Raw genomic sequence first — 19,327 nt, 5'->3', positions numbered from 1 at the left:
AGCTTTGTGGCTAAGCAGGGATTTGAACCCTGATCTCCCTTGTTTATGCACTCGAAGAAGAAGAGGAGGAGTTTGGATTTGATATCCCGTTCTATCACTACCCTAGGGAGTCTCAAAGCGGCTAACATTCTCCTTTCCCTTCCTCCCCCACAACAAACACTCTGTGAGGTGAGTGGGGCTGAGAGACTTCAAAGAAGTGTGACTGGCCCAAGGTCACCCAGCAGCTGCAAGTGGAGGAGCGGAGACGCGAACCCGGTTCCCCAGATTACGAGTCTATCGCTCTTAACCACTACACCACACTGGCTCTAACCCAGTGACAGCTAAAATGGCGGCCTAAGATGTTGCTACAACTCTCATCAGCCTCAACAATTGTTAGCCAGGGATTATAGAGCTGTGTCAGGAAGGTTTTGGCCGCCACATGGCAGGACGGAGTCTCAAACAAAGATGTGCTTTCCCAAGCCCACATTTGCCACATGTTCACACTCCTGACTCGGCAACTTCTATGATGGCTTGGTCATCTCCACAAAATGGAAGATGGCAGGACCCCCAAGGACGTGCTCTATGGGGATCTGGCTTCAGGCCTCCGGCCAATTGGCAGACCAACACTGTGTCACAAATATGTCTGCAAATGAGAAATGAAGGCTGGCAACATCAAGCCTGCCATGAGGGAATTCCTCGCAGATGACCGCAGCGCCTGGAGACAGTCAGGTTGTGCATCCACAGCAAGGACCAGAGGAGGAATGGCTGCTTGGAGGAGCGCAGACAGAAGAAACGCCATGGCGCACCTGTAGCAGCAAAACTGGACACCTTCATCTGCTCCAGCTGCAATGAAACAGGTCTCTCCCATATTGGTCTCTACAGCCACAGCAGGCGCTGTAACTCCCCAACGGTTTGACTTCAACCTCGAAGGTGCACTCTTCCATTGTCTCCCAAGAGAGACGGATGCCACCCATGGGAGCTGTAGTCAAATAATATCTGCAGAATACATTGGATAACCCTGTTCCAGGGTGGATCTACACACAGGGGGGGAAACCACTATAAATAAATCAGAAATTAAATCGTTATAACAAAAGAAAAATTGCAAATAATTTTTAATGCTCTCCAGAGCCATCTGGTGTTGCATATTTATAACGCATTCAAAACTCTGTACTTTGACTAATGTAGCTGAGTCCCCAAACTAGCTCACGCAACACAACAAACCATGCATCAGCACGACTGGTGATTATTGGCTTGTGGTAACTTGGAGGTGGGCTTTTCCACTGGTGGCCTCAGGGTTGTGAAGTGATCTCCCTGCTGCAATACAGGTGGCCCCATCAGTATTAGTATAGACAAGCTACTACTATTGTCTATTTTTCATTTTCCTCTTTCAGCTCTGGGACGTTATAAGGGATGAGCATGGAATCAACACAACACAAAACTATCAAGGCAACTTACCTCTGCAGCAGAAAAGAATTAATGTCTATTTCAATCAAGCCTATTGGAAGTACATGGGGTTGTTGGTAATTGGGTGGGGAAATTAGATTACAAGAACCATAGCAGAGGATGCAAATAGAAGAGGCCTTGTCATCTTCCATTGCCATGAAGTCTCTGAATCGTTTATATAGATTGTTGGCTGCACTTCAGGGTTAGTTCTCAGATATGAGAAACAATTATTTTAGAAATAAGTTCAAAAGAGTTTTGGACTATAACCCTACCCTCACTTCTCCCCACCCCCTTTTAAACAAGCTTTATTAAATCTGATATAGGCTTAGATACATAAATATGATAATTACATAAAACAGCAAAATGCATAATACAATCAATGAATTGTTTTTCTTGCCACATGTGGCTATTAAAGGTGTAGAGAGCCAGGGAAGCCAACAGGATTTCCTGGGTCTGTTACACTGTGTGTGGATTGGGCCTGCAATCTATTTGACAAGAACTGCTGCTTATGTACATGTATTACGGTAATTTAACCTAGCCAACTTCATACACCTGTTGCAAATATAAAAGGGGGAGCGAATGAAAAATATACTCAAATCCCAGATGGGAATATTGACATTCCATCCTATGGCTGCTTATCAGCAGTGATCAAGTGATTAAATGTCCTTAGCAAAGGAGCTGCCTGCTGAGGGCTGAAACATTAGCACTCCCTCCCACTTTTATGCACTAACTTTCTTCAGAAATGCCTGACTGACTTACTTTAAAAAAAGCATACACAAACTCTCTGTCCAGCAGGAAATACTGAAGCCACTTCAAGTGTTTGAGCTAGATAAACTCTGTTGAGGGCACCGTATCCCTTTCCCTCGCCATCTCTTCCTTCGCCTTGCAGCTTATCAGCCATAGCAAATGTTTTAATGACTCGGTCAGTGGCAGCAAACTGTGTCACTGGATAACCTCTCTGACCTCAGACACAGAATACATTAGAAAACAAGTGCTGAACAGGAGAGGCAATCTTCCCCCAGACTGATTCTTTGGATCCAAATGATGTTGGTGGAAAAGAGAGGATATATTGATATTCCATGTTTGATCCAAAAAAAAATTTCTTCCAGTAGCACCTTAAATTATTATTATCTGTAACATGTTTGATCCTTGATTGGAACACTTTCCCTATCAAGAACTGAGCTTTTCTTTAGTCTTTTTGGTTTTTTAAAAAGTGGGCTGCATAACTGAGTTTCCAAGAATTAGCAGGTTGGACAGAAAAGCATTTTTCTCTCTTGTAATACTCAACATTGGTACAGGGTGGCAGTGGGATTGACATAACTGATTGACAGTAGGTTAAGGACAGACAAAAGGAAATGCTTCTGTAGACAATGAGGACTGTGGGACTTTGAGAATGGGCTGGAAAAAGACATGTCTCCCCAGACAGATGGATACCAACAGAAACTGTTTTGGCATGTTTTATGAAATAACAATATTTGAGTATTTTTATGGGTGAATGTTTATACAGTGGTACCTCAGGTTAAGAACTTAATTCGTTATGGAGGTTCATTCTTAACCTGAAACTGTTCTTAACCTGAGGCACAACTTTAGCTAATGGGGCTTCCCGCTGCCGCCGCGCTGCCAGAGCACGATTTCTGTTCTCATCCTGAAGCAAAGTTCTTAACCTGAGGTACTATTTCTGGGTTAGCGGAGTCTGTAACCTGAAGCATCTGTAACCTGAAGCGTCTGTAACCTGAAGCGTCTGTAACCCGAGGTACCACTGTATATGTCAAAGAGATTGCTGATTATTACTTTTTCAGTATTATGTTGCTGTGATATTATATGGCATCGTGGTGCTATTTTCGTAGTTGGGTTTAGATATTTAAGCACAGATTTGTTTGTGGACAATGTGGATTATAACTAAAATGGCAATGGCAACGATATAAGATGGAATCCAACAGCATCTGGAAGGAATGGGTTATCCAGAAAGATAGCAGGACCAGCAGTCCACAGGCCAACCTTTTGCCAGCTTCACTCATTTTGTGTATGTGCTCCAGACTGGAACATCTTGATGAAGGGAGAGAGATTGACTGATCGAAGTACCTACTTTAAAAGGCTCCATCGTGGGAAGCCTACCAAGAGTTTGCCATCTTAAGGCAGTGTTGGAGATGCAGTCTCCATGCAGCTGTTGGAAAGAAGTGACTTGGAGCAACGCTGACAAACTGCTTCTGAGTGACACAAGCTGCTCTCTCTTGCCAAGGCAAGGCAGGCTTCAAATTGCTGGGCCTGCTTCTACTCAGGATGCCCTTTTATTGCCCGATAAGCATTTGCACTGCCTCATTCCTTTCATTCTAACGCCAGCTTACCCGTTTGTCGTGAATGAGCTCTTGACAATTCCATCCATCAAGAGGTCCCAGGCAAAGCACATTGAGAAACGTTCCCCTTGACTGCTCTAGGGTAGTGAAACTCCCTTTCCTCAAGTACTCACCGAAGCCCAATGAAGCAATCAAAATACTTTTTTTTAAAAAAAAAAAGTGGATTGGTATTTAATAGATGGGGTTAAGTATACAGACACTTTCCTATTAATACTGTTATAGATTGGGGGGAACCCCCTAAGCCCTAGAAAGTAATAAATGGTAGGATTTTGATTACAGCGGTACCTCTGGTTAAGAACTTAATTCGTTCCAGAGGTCCGTTCTTAACCTGAAACTGTTCTTAACCTGAGGTACCACTTTAGCTAATGGGGCCTCCCGTTGCCGCCACGTGATTTCTGTTCTCATCCTGAAGCAAAGTTCTTAACCCGAGGTACTATTTCTGGGTTAGGGGAGTCTGTAACCTGAAGCGTCTGTAACCTGAAGTGTTTGTAACCCGAGGTACCACTGTACAAGAGAACTGTCCTCCCCCCTTGTCTTGGGATTTGAACAGAGACCCAGGGTGTGTGTGGAAGGTTGCCAGGGTAACTGGGTGTGAGGTGACATGGAAAGAGAGTTTTGAGCAAGGGTTTCTGGGTAGAAGAAAGGAAGAGAAAAAAGACTGGGATCCATCTTGGGCAGGTTGGCTGCAGGCTGACTAGGAGAGATGCCTTGGGCTGCACTGCTGTGGGGGACAAGCCCCTCTTGAAATGACCATGCTGTAGGATGTGGACTCCTTCCAGATGTTGCTGAACTACAACTTCCATCCATCCCAGCCACCATGACTGATGACCAAGGATGGGAACTGTAGTTCAGCAACATCTGCAGGGCCAAAGGTTCCCCAAGCCTGATGTAAAGAGATTTAACACCCACCCACCATACCAAGTCCAGAATCTGAAACTACCGAAGTGAACCCACTGGCGCCTCTCGCAAATTAGGAAACAGACCCAGGACTTCAAATGCCCCACAAGAGACACAATCATGCATCCTTCGAGGCAGAGCAATTTTGCCATTATCTCAGCATTTGGGCACTGTGATGTGTGTGTACTCAGGGCAAAGCCCATGCCCAGTTTTAGGTCAGATGAAACAGTGTGACTTGGCTTGGGAAGGCAAGGATTTAACCAGACAAAAAGAAACCAGTCATGTCATTAAAAGCCTATTGAGAATGATGGATTAGTGGAAATCCTGTGTGATGAGCCGTTGCTTGAAATAAATAGCTCTGGTTCGGTTGCTTGCCTGTCATGGATAAAATGAAAAGAGGCGAAATGAGAAAGACTGCAAAATGGAGGTGGTTAAAACGCCATCCTCCAGCAGAACTACATGCTTTGTGGAAGATGAGGGTCCCTTCAACCTTTGATGCCCCTGTCATCCGAAGTTGAAGAAAAAGATGGCAGTGTAACATGGTGACATTGTGTTGGTGTTTCCCTACGTCTACAAGAAACACCCAACGAAGCAGAACAAGGTACAGGAAAATGCTAACATAATGTCTTCACATCACGTGTTTGCTCCCAACTACGCATTACGAGGGAGATGCGGGGAAAGTTGCAACCAGATGTCTGCCTGTCACTTGCAGTATAGACCTCAGAAAAACACTATCCTCTGCCCACAATTCTTATATCCAAGTATAGTAAAGGTACCCCTGACCATTAGGTCCAGTCGTGGCCGACTCTGGGGTTGCAACGCTCATCTCGCTTTATTGGCCGAGGGAGCCGGCATACAGCTTCCGGGTCATGTGGCCAGCATGACTAAGCCGCTTCTGGCAAACCAGAGCAGCGCACGGAAACGCCGTTTACCTTCCCGCCGGAGCAGTACCTATTTATCTACTTGTACTTTGACGTGCTTTCGAACTGCTTGGTTGGCAGGAGCAGGGACCGAGCAACGGGAGCTCACCCCGTCATGGGGATTCGAACCGCTGACCTTCTGATCGGCAAGTCCTAGGCTCTGTGGTTTAACCCACAGCGCCACCCGCGTCCCATATCCTAGTATAATCCTCAAATATTACACAACTATGAGGGTTGAAAGACAGAAGAGGACTCCACCAACCTGGAAAGAGCACAGCCATCTGGCCCAGCTGTAACTCATGGATGTAAGAGCCCTGCTGGATCAAAGGTCCATGTAAACCAGCATCCTGTTTCTGAATGGCCTCAGGAAGCCCACTAAACAGGCCATGAAAGACAGAAGCTCACCCACATCCCTTGGCCTCTAGCCAACTGGACACTTGGAAATTCCATCAGCTCTCACGTTCTTAATAGCCAATGGTAGACCTCTCTTTTAAAAAATAGATAACAACTATCAAAAAGCATTATGCTGCGAATACATATACTTGCTTTAGCAAATGGTGATGAACTTAAACTACCTTAGCTTTTTTATAATATTCCCAGGAGAGGGTATCCTACGTGCTGCATTTTGTACTTTTATTATTCCAGCACAGGATATATAATCTCCATCTCGCAATGAATCGATTACCTCGTAACCTTCCTCCTCTCACTCTGACAATATTATTGGTTATTTATTTCTTTCATTAAAAAGTTATAGTTCACTAGATTGTATTTTTTAAAAAACAACAACAACCCAACAACCTCAAAGCTGTTGACAAAAAGGTAAGTTTACAGCCTGTATCCCATATTTTCAAGAACCAGTGAATCCAAAGGAGGAGGAGTGTTGACCTTTTTCCATTTAAAACGTAAGGCTAAACATGCAGCTGTCGATACACGAATCCTTGTCTCAGTATACTGATACTATATTATAGCATGGCACAGCGGTTACTATAATACAACAACTTTACTTCAGCATCCAATAGTAGTGTATGACATCTTATATTTTCAGTTTCGTTTACGACAGAAATCTAATGCATTATTTTACATTCTCACATCTGACGAAGTGGGCTCCAGTTCAGGAAAGCTTATGCCATAATACATTTGTTCGTCTTTTTAAAAAGTGCCACAAGACTCTCTGTTGTTTTTATTTTAAGGCATGACCAAAAGTTGTGCAACACATCTGCCCTAGGAAAGATTACAGCTCCAACAAGCCCTGAAAACATTTTATTAAGCAGAAGTGGGGCTAGATACCATCGGAACAAGATTTTGCAAAAAAACAACAACCACTCTTTCCTGAAGTTCATACCAAGAACCTGGTATGGTTCCATGCTTCCAAACCCAACACCACGTATCAAATGACAACTACTTAATTAAACTGCATTCTCACTACTGTTGAATTCTAGATGTAACCCACTCACCAGCTAAGTTATATAATTTATTTAAAATCCTCTTAGGTTGCAAGTTAAAGGTAAAGGGACCCCTGACCATTAGGTCCAGTTGTGACTGACCCTGGGGTTGCGGCACTCATCTCGCTTTACTGGCCGAGGGAGCCGGCGTACCGCTTCCAGGTCATGTGGCCAGCATAACTAAGCCGCTTCTGGCGAACCAGAGCAGTGCACGGAAACGCTGTTTACCTTCCCGCTGGAGCGGTACCTATTTATCTACTTGCACTTTGACGTGCTTTCGAACTGCTAGGTTGGCAGGAGCAGCGACCTAGCAACGGGAGCTCACCCCGTCATGGGGATTCAAACCGCCGACCTTCTGATCGGCAAGTCCTAGGCTCTGTGGTTTAACCCACAGCGCCACCCGCGTCCCTAATAGCTTACAAGTTAGGTGTCACTAATTCAAAGTTTGTACTGAATCTGAGTGCACGGTATTCTGTCAGTAACCTGCTAACCATGTCTGCCTTTCCTCAGAGCAGATGACTTGGACTTCACTGACTGGCATGCCCTTGGAGGCTTTCCTTCTCCCAGGGCCCTTGCAAATAACAGGCCACAGCAGCCCATTGTCTACCAACCCGGGTCAACTTTGCCACAGCCCACATCCCCATCTGCTACAGGGCTTCAAGAGACAATGCGACGTCGTTTTAAAAATCAAAATAGTTTATTGCTCTTCTTTTGTAAAAATGCACTTTACTTACACTGTGTCCTTTGCTTAAATCAGCAGTTTGTACCATTGGGTATAAAAAATGTCACGTTTTAAACCCCTTCTTTGTTCAAGTGTGAAACACCTTTTAAAAACTCTGATCCATTCCTGACATTCTCCTAAGCACTGATGGGCCCACGGGCCCATGCTTAGCTTTTTATATAAATACTGTAAAATTTCTCTAGGCTTTGCAGCATTATAAACAAAAGATCTATCAAAGCAGACAATATGTTCAGTATTCTTTTTTTCCTTCCTTTTTTTTTGCTTTAAAAAATATACCTAAAACTTTTGAGATAATCTTAAAAGAGTAACAATTACAAGAAAAAGGAGAGAGAAAATTACAGTGCGTTGACTAAAGGAATATTCCAACGTCCTTCAAGCCAATATTCCCTTTTTTTTGCATGTTGAAAGTGATTTAGCGTTACTTAGGAACGTTTTTTTTCTTCACCTACATACAATAATTTAGTTGAGAATTAAACAAGGCAGATATTACTATTCTTCCACCTGCACTTCACAGCTCCCGTGAATAATAATAATAAAAAAGATCACAATAAATATTAAAATAGGTTCTTTCTTTCTTTCTTTCCTCCGTAAGGCATCTTGAATATTACAAAGTTTTTAAGATGAGCCAAAAAGAAAAAGGTTGCTTTTTTTTTTCATTACTGTATTCTCCGGGTACCTTCTGTGGCAAGAGCAAATGGCCAGCCTTCAGAGTTCAATAGAGTTAAGTAGTGCATAAAAGCAGGAGCAGGGAGTGAGAAAATGCTGGCCGGTGGAAGCAGACTGATTTAAGTGTGCGCAGACCTGCAGTTTTCCTCTTTAAGTCGCTTACAGTCCACCTCTGCAACAATTATTTGTCTTCATTAAAAAAGAGAGAGAGAGAGAGCTTACAAAAGTTTGTTTGTTATGAATGTCTTTTCTTTTTTCCTTTTCCTTTGCAAAGCTTGCCTGTAACACTATAAATAGCTTAGGTATTGATATGCATTCTTCCTAAAAAGTCTTTTAAGAAACGCCCGATTTATTTATTTTTGAACTGCTTTCCTCTTTCGTCTCACGGATTCCGACCCCAATCCCCACCCAACTAAAGAAAAAAATATATATTTCCACTCCATCATGGGAAGAAAGAAATAGTCCTTCTCCAAAAGGATGGAGGTGATGCTGCCGTCATCATCTACTGCATACGGTCGGGTTGCAGTTGTGTGGCTGGATACTGCATGAAGGCGGTGGAAGCGGCTACTGCAGGATTGGAGGCGGTGAGAGGTTGTTGGACAGCCCCCGTGTAGCCATATCCCATGTAGCCAGCAGCGGGAGAGGCAGCGTACGGATACTGGTCGTAGGCAGCGGTGGTGGTGAACTGCGAGTAGGCCTGGGTCGCCGTTGCGTAGTCTATGTAGGGAGATGTCATCGACTGTACGGGGGTCGGGATGACCACGCTGGGCTGGACGATGGCTTGAGGGTAAATGAAGTGGTGGGCGAGCCTGTGAGGTTAAAGACAGACAGAAGACACAGTCAAGATTCTTCACACAGGAGAGCCGCGAATAGTTGGGAGCAGGAGAGCCAAACCATCACTGGGCTATGAAAACCAGAAAGCAGGTAGAGAGAAGGACCAGTGAAATAAAAAGCAAAGCAAAAAAAAAGGGGGGGGAAGGTTTAAACCAGCAGACAGACAACAGAGGCCCATGGGTTGGTTTAGGCTTCCAACCAGCTTCTTCCAAGACAACGCCATACCATTCTGTCTCGTCTCCAAAACAGCCAGTCAACATTCAGTGCCCACTGAGCATGCTCAATCCTCATCAGACTGTTTTGGGAGTAGAGTTTTGTTTTTCTAAAAGTGCATTTTGTGTGTTTGTGTTGCCTGCTGATCACCTCCTATCTTGATCTGTTTTGACCACATCAGGATCCACACTCCGAAAGTTAATGATTAGTCTGTACACACAATAGCATGCAATAATTCATCTAGTCCAGCACTGCATTTCAACCACCAGCCAGCTAGATGGCTCCTGGATGTTCACAAAATGGTGATGAATAGCGACAGCCACCTCCAATGGCACCTAGCACTTTTGACAGAGGTCACCTCAGCTGCAGAGGTTTATTCACTCTGTTGTGGGGAATGGGCTTAGGCTACCTTTGAACTTAACTCTCTCAGAACGGTTTACAGCCAGGAAAAAAGTACTCCTGTTCAGTTGGTGCATTCTCACCTACTGAGATGACAAACGACATGGCTGAAGTTTATTCCAGCAGCTAAGTACTTCTTCTTCCATGGAAGCAGACAGGAATAACCTACTTACTACTAATATATCGGCCATACTGACTGCATTCTGCAGTTTGAGAGGACAGACGTGAACACTCCCCTCCCTCTAAAGCTGGGCTTCCAATTCAACCTCGAGTACCCAGATACCAATTCAACCTCAAGTACCCCCAGGGTTGAGGGGTGCTGTAACCCAACATCATCTGTGGAAGGAAGGAAAGCACTTATGTGGACTATGGAACATTTAAGACCATCTCCCTTGGCTGAATTGAGAAGCCAACACATTTTCACACACACCCTTCCTTAAGGTTCCTACTGCATTCCTAATTTCCATACCACATTTAGTTGCTCCAAAGTCCTGTGTTTCTCACTCCTAATATGCACCACCCCTTTTCTTTTCTTTTCTTTTTTCAGGTGTCCTCAGTGTACAGTTTTTGGATAGGGAAGCTAAGATCTGATCAGCTTCTGTGGTCTGTGCTTGCCATCTGCACACGTCACAACATCTAAGTCAGGAAAATCGTCTTCTGCAACGGCTGGTAAGCTGCCGAGCAAAACCAGCTGCTGAGCTGCAATCGACTGCCTTTTGGTCAACCTGCAGCACCAGGAGGGCTAACACAAGTCGCTTCTCTGCCACCTACTTCTCATAGACCATCTTTGGGCATTCAATCCCCCTCCCCATGTTATTAGAATCACCTGAGGGCGAGCAGGGATGTCCTGGCCCTGCCTTCCTTCTGCCATGTGAAGGGATGAGTCAGACATGGAGATGGAGCCAGCCAGCAGGCGAGAAGCCAGTCAAACACTCCTGCTTGCACGATTCTAAAGACATTGGGAAATACCTAGATATTCTAGAAGCTACCACTATGCTTGTCTATTGTCTCCTGGTTATCTAGAAGTCCAAGAGAAGCATGCAAAGCAGTTGCCAAGTGTTTATTTGCACTGTTTATTATTTATAATAATATTTATTATTTATAAATCATCTAATTACTTGTTTCTTGTACTTATATCCCAACTTTCTTCCAAGAAGCTCAGGGTGGCAGGGATGGGTCTTCCCCTCTCTAGTAACCTCTCAACAACCCTATGAGGTAGGTTAAGCTAAAACTTGAAGACTGGCCCAAGGACACCCAGTGAGATTCATGGCAGAGAGGGGATATGAATTCTGGGAATACCCAGCATTCAAAAAACGCCAGGCTCCAGGCGCATTTTGCACCTGGATATTGGCCACTTGTGACCAAGTGAATATACCTGGGTGCCAGAATGGTGCCTAACATCTCCACCAGGTGCATATACCTGAGGGATCTTTGGATCTTGACTGTTTTCACACACTAGCAACACATCCTGTAGAATTCTATCCGTTATATTTTATCTGCACCATCAGAATGAGTATCTGGAACTAAAATGCTTTTTCTGTGCAGCCTGAGCAGGATCAGTCACCATTAAGTTCTCAAAGTTCTTAACCTAGCTCAGGCATCCCCAAACTTGGCCCTCCAGCTGTTTTGGGACTACAACTCCCACCATCCCTAGCTAACAGGACCAGTGGTCAGGGATGATGGGAATTGCAGTCCCAAAACATCCGAAGGGCCGAGTTTGGGGGTGCCTGACCTAGCGCAAACGAGTCATCTGAACTAGCCAGATGCTTAACTGAGAATAAATCACAGTCAGTCCATCATTTGAAAAATAAGACTTTAGAGCCGTCTTGCCCCCAAATGGCAACTAGACATTCTGTTTTGGCGACTGCAACCTTGATTTTGGGAGCCTTTTGGCACTTAGGTTCTGACACCTGAAGTATCAACGTAAGATTTACCAGTGGGATTCCAAGTGTGAGCCACAGTCACACATGGCTGTGGGAAGGTACTCACTGTCTATGCCCAGGGTTCCCAACGTGGGGCACACGCGCCACAGGGGGGCAATTCGAGAATGAGTTATTAACAGTGAATGGCCTTTTAGGCTTCCTCCATGTGAATAGGAGTTCACTTTTTGAATAATAAGAATTATATGTCACAGGGGGGCGGGCACCAGGATTTTAGAGATGCTTAAAGGTAAAGGGACCCCTGACCATTAGGTCCAGTCGTGGCCGACTCTGGGGTTGCGGCGCTCATCTCAATTTACTGGCTGAGGGAGCCGGCGTACAGCTTCCAGGTCATGTGGCCAGCATGACTAAGCTGCTTCTGCTGAACCAGAAACGCCGTTTACCTTCCCGCTGGAGCGGTACCTATTTATCTACTTGCACTTTGACATGCTTTCGAATTGCTAGGTTGGCAGGAGCAGGGACCGAGCAACAGGAGCTCACCCCGTCACAGGGATTCGAACCATCAACCTTCTGATCGGCAAGTCCTAGGCTCTGTGGTTTAACCCACAGCGCCATGCGCGTCCCTGGCAGAGATGCTTAGGTGGGGCCAAAAAATGTTGGGAACCAACTGGTCTATGCCAAGTGCCATTTTTCTTCCTTAATAATTCTACTGCATATCAGCTCTTTTAAAATCAAGCACAGTGCGGATGGGTGTCATAAAAATGTCTGGAGTTGTGGTTAAAAGACCAAGCGCAGGAACAAGAAGCTTCTTTTATTTACAGTCCACTTTTTGCCACATATATTTTGTGATACATTTCATTATACTGTCTATCAAAAAAGCTTAGCAACAAGGCATTTCTGCTCTGGCAGGCTTTCCCAGCTGGATAAATGGGCCTTTGCCATAAGTGCCTGCTCTATATGGTGTCATTCAGGGCATTCAATTCCGGCACCTTTCAGGTTGGCACCACTGCCATTGTAAGAGAATGAGGGAGGTCTTCATGGCAAGTTCTGGCACCTCTTTTTCTAGAAAAATCGCACTGATTTCATTTATGTTCCAAGTGTGAGTGTGTGTGTGTGTGTGTGTGTGTGTTTAACAGATTTTAATTGATTGTACTGCACTCTTGGGTTTGTACTGCAAGAAGATCAAATGCATCCATTCTTAAGGAAATTAGCCCTGAGTGCTCACTGGAAGGAAAGATTGTGAAGCTTAGGCTCCAATACTTTGGCCACCTCATGAGAAGAGAAGACTCCCTGGAAAATACCCTGATGTTGGGAAAGATGGAGGGCACAAGGAGAAGGGGACGACAGAGGACGAGATGGTTGGACAGTGTTCTAAAAGCTACTAGCATGAGTTTGACCAAACTATGGGAGGCAGTGGGAGACAGGAGTGCCTGGCGTGCTCTGGTCCATGGGGTCACGAAGAGTCGGACACGACTAAACAACAACACTGCACATCACCTTCAGACGTAGTCAATAATCAATCAATCAATCAATCAATCATCCTTTCAGCACTCCCACTCAGACTGCAGAGCATGTCTAGCTTTTGCTTAGTCAAGGCTTTTCACAAGAAGCCAGTGATCTGCTGAAGTTGGGCTTAATGATATACAATATCTTTATTTAATAAAATTTGTTTAAAGAACTCAACGCTTCTGGTTAAGATTTCCACAAAACAAGGGCTATTGTCAAAACAGAGTCCTCTGTCCACCTCAGCCATGCCTGTGAGGCAATTTCATTAAGGCTCTCCTCATCACTGCATCTCCAAGGTACTGGCCGGTTGCTTCTAGCTATAATTAGAGTAAAGGCCTTTTCAGGTTTTGTTTAACATTCCAGCCTGTTGTCACTGACTCCATGTTTAAACCTGTATTGCCACAATAGTGAAGGCTCCTCTCTTTTTCTGGCAGCGATTATGAGGCGTTTGTTGTAAAAACACAAGGCGCTTGCACTCTTTACTCTTTCCCCCTTCCTCTCCCACACGCTATTCAGATTTCCTTGAAGTTGCCATGCAAACAAACTCCCCCATTTCCTTAACAGGCTGAGACTTGTGTTGGTTTCGGCAGAAAATAAACTTATCTGGGACCCTGGATGAAAGAAAGAAAATATCTGCTGACACGAGTTAACTGCTTTGCGCTCCCATTTGTACTTGTCCTTCAAACTATGACCGTTGCAAATTCAATTGAAGAAATCCCGTGTTGATGACATGAGTTTTTTAGTCTTTGGGGATGGGGGGTGGGGCTAGGTTTGGGGCTTCGGTTTTCCTACAGCCAGAATTTACCAAGAAACTGAGGCAACTGCAATGAAAGGGTCAACTTTCTCAACTTTATAGAGTTTATACCCACCCACCCACACATACACACACCCTTTGCAGACCATAATGCTTTGCATGCACAAACACAGCACCTCATGCTGGGATGGCGAAGACAACTTTTTAAGCAACCAACCATTCATACATACATACATACATACATACATACATACATACATACATACCCACCCCATCTTTTTCCCTGACAGGACTCAAGGTGGTATTTACATACAGGCAAGCACCTTGTTTACATGCATTCAATATCTGCATTGAGCCGAACCTGGAAGTGACCCAGAAACACCATAAAGACAGGGCGTTTGCTGGGGTTTTTCCAATGGGTTTCAATTATATGCAATTTCACAGACACGCACAGTGCCTCGGATTGCAACCCCCATGTGAACGGGGTGGGGGGTTGCCTGCACAAAAATGAGAACCACTAAAAACATAGAAATAGAAAACCCCGATACTTACTCAGATAACCCATTTATAGAAAGATCTTACAACTCTCTTAAGAACGCCCCTATCTTAAAATGCAAAAAAAAATAAAAAATAAAAATAGGTGCTGTAGCTGCAGATGGAGGGGATTTGGGGGGGGATATCTATCCCCTCTCTCTTTTTTTGTATGTAATTCTTACTAAATATTCTGTTTTACAATTTAAAATACTCATTTTTACATCCTTAAGATATCAATGACTTCCCTTCTTCCCTTTCCATGGTTCATTTTACTTATCATAAATTCCTGCATATTTTACATAAAATATACCATTCAATATTTCATTACTGAATCCATCAAAACTTATTTACACTGTTGAATGCTGCCAGCTTTTTCAGCTGTACACAATTATTTCCCATATATTCAATAAATGTTGTCCAATCTTCTCTAAGACAAGTCTCTTTAATAATAATAATAATAATAATAATAATAATAATAATAATAATCCAATTATTATAATAAAACCATGCCATAAAGTATCCCTTCCTTCTTCTGGCAAGACTTCTTAGAAATTCACAATGTAAATTAAAAAAAAAAAGATTTGGTCCTAAAATTCGTTTACTGAAAACCTTGAAAGGACAAAAGATAAAATAAAGATTTATGAAAAACAGCAGTAACAGCAACGGATATATTATTAAGCACATTAATAGTAATAAAACATCAGGTAGGTTAAGTTTTGATTATCAGCTAAAGGAAGCACACACAAAGTACAATGGGATGAAGTTATCTCCTGGCTGTGTTTTTGCATATAAAAGTTTTTCTTTTTCTAAAACTGAAAGCAGATTTTTAAAACTGTTGTATTCATTTAGAAGGGAGAAGAGAAAGAGGGATAAAGATTTAACAACTCAAGTCAAAAATATTTGCTGCTCCGTTTAAACTGTAAGGGAATCCAAAACAAGGCCCGAATAATTTTATCTTAATGCCAGAAGGAAACTTCATCGGAAACGTGATTATAAAAATATCAATCAAGTGGTCCTCAAGCTGTCATCACACATCAAATTCACCCTGTGAATGGCAACTCATGAGCTGCTTCATGGCATTACTGATTAATCACTGGCTGAAACCACAAACACTTGGGAAACACGGCAAAGAGAACTTGGTCAAACCTAAAATTAGAACCACCGACGTTTCTTGCAGAGAGTTGTGTCGGGTGTCGCTTGGTACCTTGGGCCCAAGACAGGCGGAGAAAGGATCGCGGTCAGGATCGAGGTCCTATCCTAGCTACGTGGCACGACGCCACAACCAACATTAACGAGACACAAGGCAAAACACAGAAAAGGTTATATGCAGATCTACGGGAGGCAAAAGGACAGATAATATAAAAGCAAGCAGACTGCATCTAGTGTCAACTCGAGAGCAGTTAATGTTACAGCCACTTCAACCCACGCCTAAAAATGACCCCGCTGAATGAGGCCAAAATGCAACTGCGTACTCTCTTTTTAAGACCCTAGGCTCTTCCAACTAAAGATGGCTATTTAAAAAGTCCTTTGGCTGGCAATTTCCTAGATTTTCAAAGCATTTTGTTTAGTTACTGCTAACCCTAGGTATTGTTTACTGTTGTGACTATTATGCTAATATACATAAACTTTTTAAAATAAATAAATAAATAAGCATGAATAGATACAGGCTGGCTCCAGCACTCCTCCTAAATGGACCAGAAGGTGCCTGTTTAAATTCCTAACATCTTGAAGTAGGCCGGAGAGGGGGACTCCCTGCCTGAAATCTTGGACAGACTATTTAGGTGAACACCAAGTGACAGTTAACGTGGTAAGAATTTACTTCTACAACACCTGTTTGTTGCCCAGGTGACAGAGCAGCTTTTAAATAAAACACGGAACCAAGCGCATTACAGCAAACTTCAGCAGATCCAGTTAAGGACCTGGAGTTTATTGGAGACTATTGGAATAGGACAGAGCTCAACTTAACGAAGTTGTTCTAGCCGAATGGCCGCTTAAGGTCTGCTGCCACAAGGGTTTATAGGCACAGCACACAAAGAGCCATAAAACATCTGAACATTCTTAAAGCATAAACATCCTTCTACGTACATTAAGAAAGGTTACAGGCTATGAGAAGTAAAACATTCATTGGTTCCATACCGGCGACTTCAACCCCACAACTACCTTGGGGTGCCCCTAACTGCTCAGGCCATTTGGGTCTCAAATGTCCTACTTTGTCACTGTTTCCTTAGCGATCAGCCCATTGACAGGGTTGTTGACATTGCTGTCCCTATCTGTTCCTTGGAACCTATCAAGGAGACGCTGGATTTCGCCCTGGTGCTAACGCAAAGCAGACAACGCAAAGCATCCCAGGTGACAATTTGTGCCACTTTCCGGGTCAGAAAGGGAAGGAATGCAAGGCAGGAGTCATCAAATGTAGGCACACAAATTCAAGCCTAATACAATTAATATTGGAACATTTAAAAAATTATATATTCAGTGGTACCTCGGTTGTTGAACGTAATCTGTTATGGAAGACTGTTTGACTTCCGAAACGTTCGACAACCGAGGTGCAAAGGGCAGTCTGCAAAATCAATGAGGAAAATTGAAAAAAACACAGTGGAAACTGTTCGACTTCTGAGACGCATTCGAAAATGGAAGCGTTTACTTCCAGGTTTTCGGCGTTTGGGTTCCGAAACATTCAGCTTCCGAGACGCTCAAAAACCGAGGTACCAGTGTGTGTGTGTGTGTGATACACACACACACATCCTGGGTGTCTAATTCTTTCATCAGTTATGACATCTGCATGCAGTTACAGTCAATCCCACCTCAAGCAACAAGGTATTCAAAGTATGTCCACAAACAACATTATCTAGGTGTACTTTACACAGGTGAACATGGAACTTCCAAGTACACAAGAATGCCTCCCAAAGACAGAGGTAAAACTGAACATAAACATGACACAAATATTTATATATATTTCTCCCTGCTATGAACCACAAAGAATCAATACCACTTGCACTTATCCTCAGTGGGCATGCATGGAGAAGGCAAGATGGCCGTTCTGTATCACAGGAAGCTCTGTGTGTATATAGGATAACATAACTTTGAAAAGACATCTAAAGGTGGCCTGTTTGGTACAAACACTCTTTCTTCTGTTCACCCAATCCTGGGTGCTCAAGTGACCCAAACTGGCTAGTACGGACCATCAAACCAGCAGGTCTGAATGGACACTTCCCACCGTGCAAGAAACTCAAAGCTTGTGTGTCAAATGCAACCCCTGTAGACTTCTCCATCAGGCCATTGGGTCTCCCTAGGCTCCAAGGCCTCATTCGGCGGTTGGAGGATGGATGGCGGCTAACAGATTGAGGTTGAATCCTGACAAGACAGAAGTACTGTTTCTAGGGGACAGGGGGCGGTAGGCGGGCAGGTGTGGAGGACTCCCTGGTCCTGAATGGGGTAACTGTGCCCCTGAAGGACCAGGTGCGCAGCCTGGGAGCCACTTTGGACTCGCAGCTGTCCATAGAGGCACAGGTCAATTCTGTGTCCAGGGCAGCTGTTTACCAGCTCCATCTGGTACGCAGGCTGAGACCCTCCCTGCCAACAGACTGTCTCGCCAGAGTGGTGCATGCTCTAGTTATCGCCCACTTGGACTACTGCAATGCACTCTACGTGGGGCTACCTTTCAATGTGACATGGAAACTACAACCTATCCAGAATGCGGCAGCTAGACTGGTGCCTGGGAGCAGCCGCTGAGACCACATAACACTGGTCCTGAAAGGCCTACATTGGCTCCCAGTATGTTTCTGGGCACAATTCAAAGTGTTGGTGCTGACCTTTAAAGCCCTAGACGGCCTCGGCTCAGTATACCTGAAGGAGCGTATCCACCCCCATCATACTGCCTGGACACTGAGGTCCAGTGCTGAGGGCCTTCTGGTGGTTCCCTCACTGTGAGAAGTGAAGTTACAGGGAACCAGGCAGAGGGCCTTCTTGGTAGTGGCGCCCGTCCTGTGGAAAGCCCTCCCATCAGATGTCAAAGAAATAAACAACTCTATGGCTTTTAGAAGACATCTGAAGGCAGCCCTGTTCAGGGAAGCTTTTAATATTTGATGAATCGTTGTATTTTAATATTGTGCTGGAAGCCGCCCTGAGTGGCTGGGGAAACCCAGCCAGGTGGGTGGGGTATAATAATAATAATAATAATAATAATAATAATAATAATAATAATAATAATCCTCACCAGCCCCACTTTGCACCCTCTCTAGAAATGTATATACCACTTTCTCAAATTAAACACCTGCAAGCAGTTTACAGCAAAGGTAGTAGAATAGGCTGCGGTGTGTGCTTGGTTGTGGAATTTGTGTGTGGTGCCCACAACAGTTTACCCGGTTTGCTTGGGGGGGGGGGAGGCTGCCCTAAGCACTAGAACTCCCCCACCAGCTCCAACAGCAAAATAGATTATTAGGGTACAATAGCTTCCTAACAACAGCAGGAAAGTGTAAAAGAGGTGGGAATGCAAAGTAGGAAGGCAATCAACCCCCTATCTTAGCTGGAAGAAGAAGAACAAAGAGAGACCTTTTGCAACTCAAGCTAAGCAGATCCAGAGCCTTGTTGCTAGATCTGATCTGGCCACTGCCACAACCAGCAACCCCACAAAGCTGGAAGAAACAAAAATATTTATGGGCAAGCGCACAAAAACAGGTTGTCAGGCAAAAGAGCTGAAGATACAATCTCCCTGTGTGGTGGGTGGGTGGGGGAGGGAATTTACATGAGGACAACAGAGAAATC

At 44.2% G+C, this 19,327-nt stretch overlaps 1 protein-coding gene and 1 long non-coding RNA gene across 2 annotated transcripts in view; one reads left to right on the top strand and one right to left on the bottom strand.

Annotated features, from left to right (window-relative positions):
- The window catches only part of LOC310764859, a 118,492-nt gene that overhangs the window by 41,623 nt on the left and 57,542 nt on the right, over window positions 1–19,327 (top strand). The window lies entirely within an intron of this gene.
- The window catches only part of RBM38 (RNA binding motif protein 38), a 30,672-nt gene continuing 19,058 nt past the window's right edge, over window positions 7,714–19,327 (bottom strand). The window contains exon 4 of the mRNA XM_083619160.1: window positions 7,714–9,252. Within this exon, the coding sequence (XP_083475286.1) occupies window positions 8,946–9,252 (307 nt within the window). The 3' untranslated portion in view covers window positions 7,714–8,945. The remainder of the gene's footprint in view (window positions 9,253–19,327) is intronic.

The sequence above is a fragment of the Podarcis filfolensis genome, assembly GCF_964270895.1.
Source record: "Podarcis filfolensis genome assembly, chromosome: 6".
NCBI lineage: Eukaryota > Metazoa > Chordata > Lepidosauria > Squamata > Lacertidae > Podarcis > Podarcis filfolensis.
Note: the sequence above shows the minus strand (reverse complement) of the source record. Positions and strands in the feature narration are given on the sequence as shown.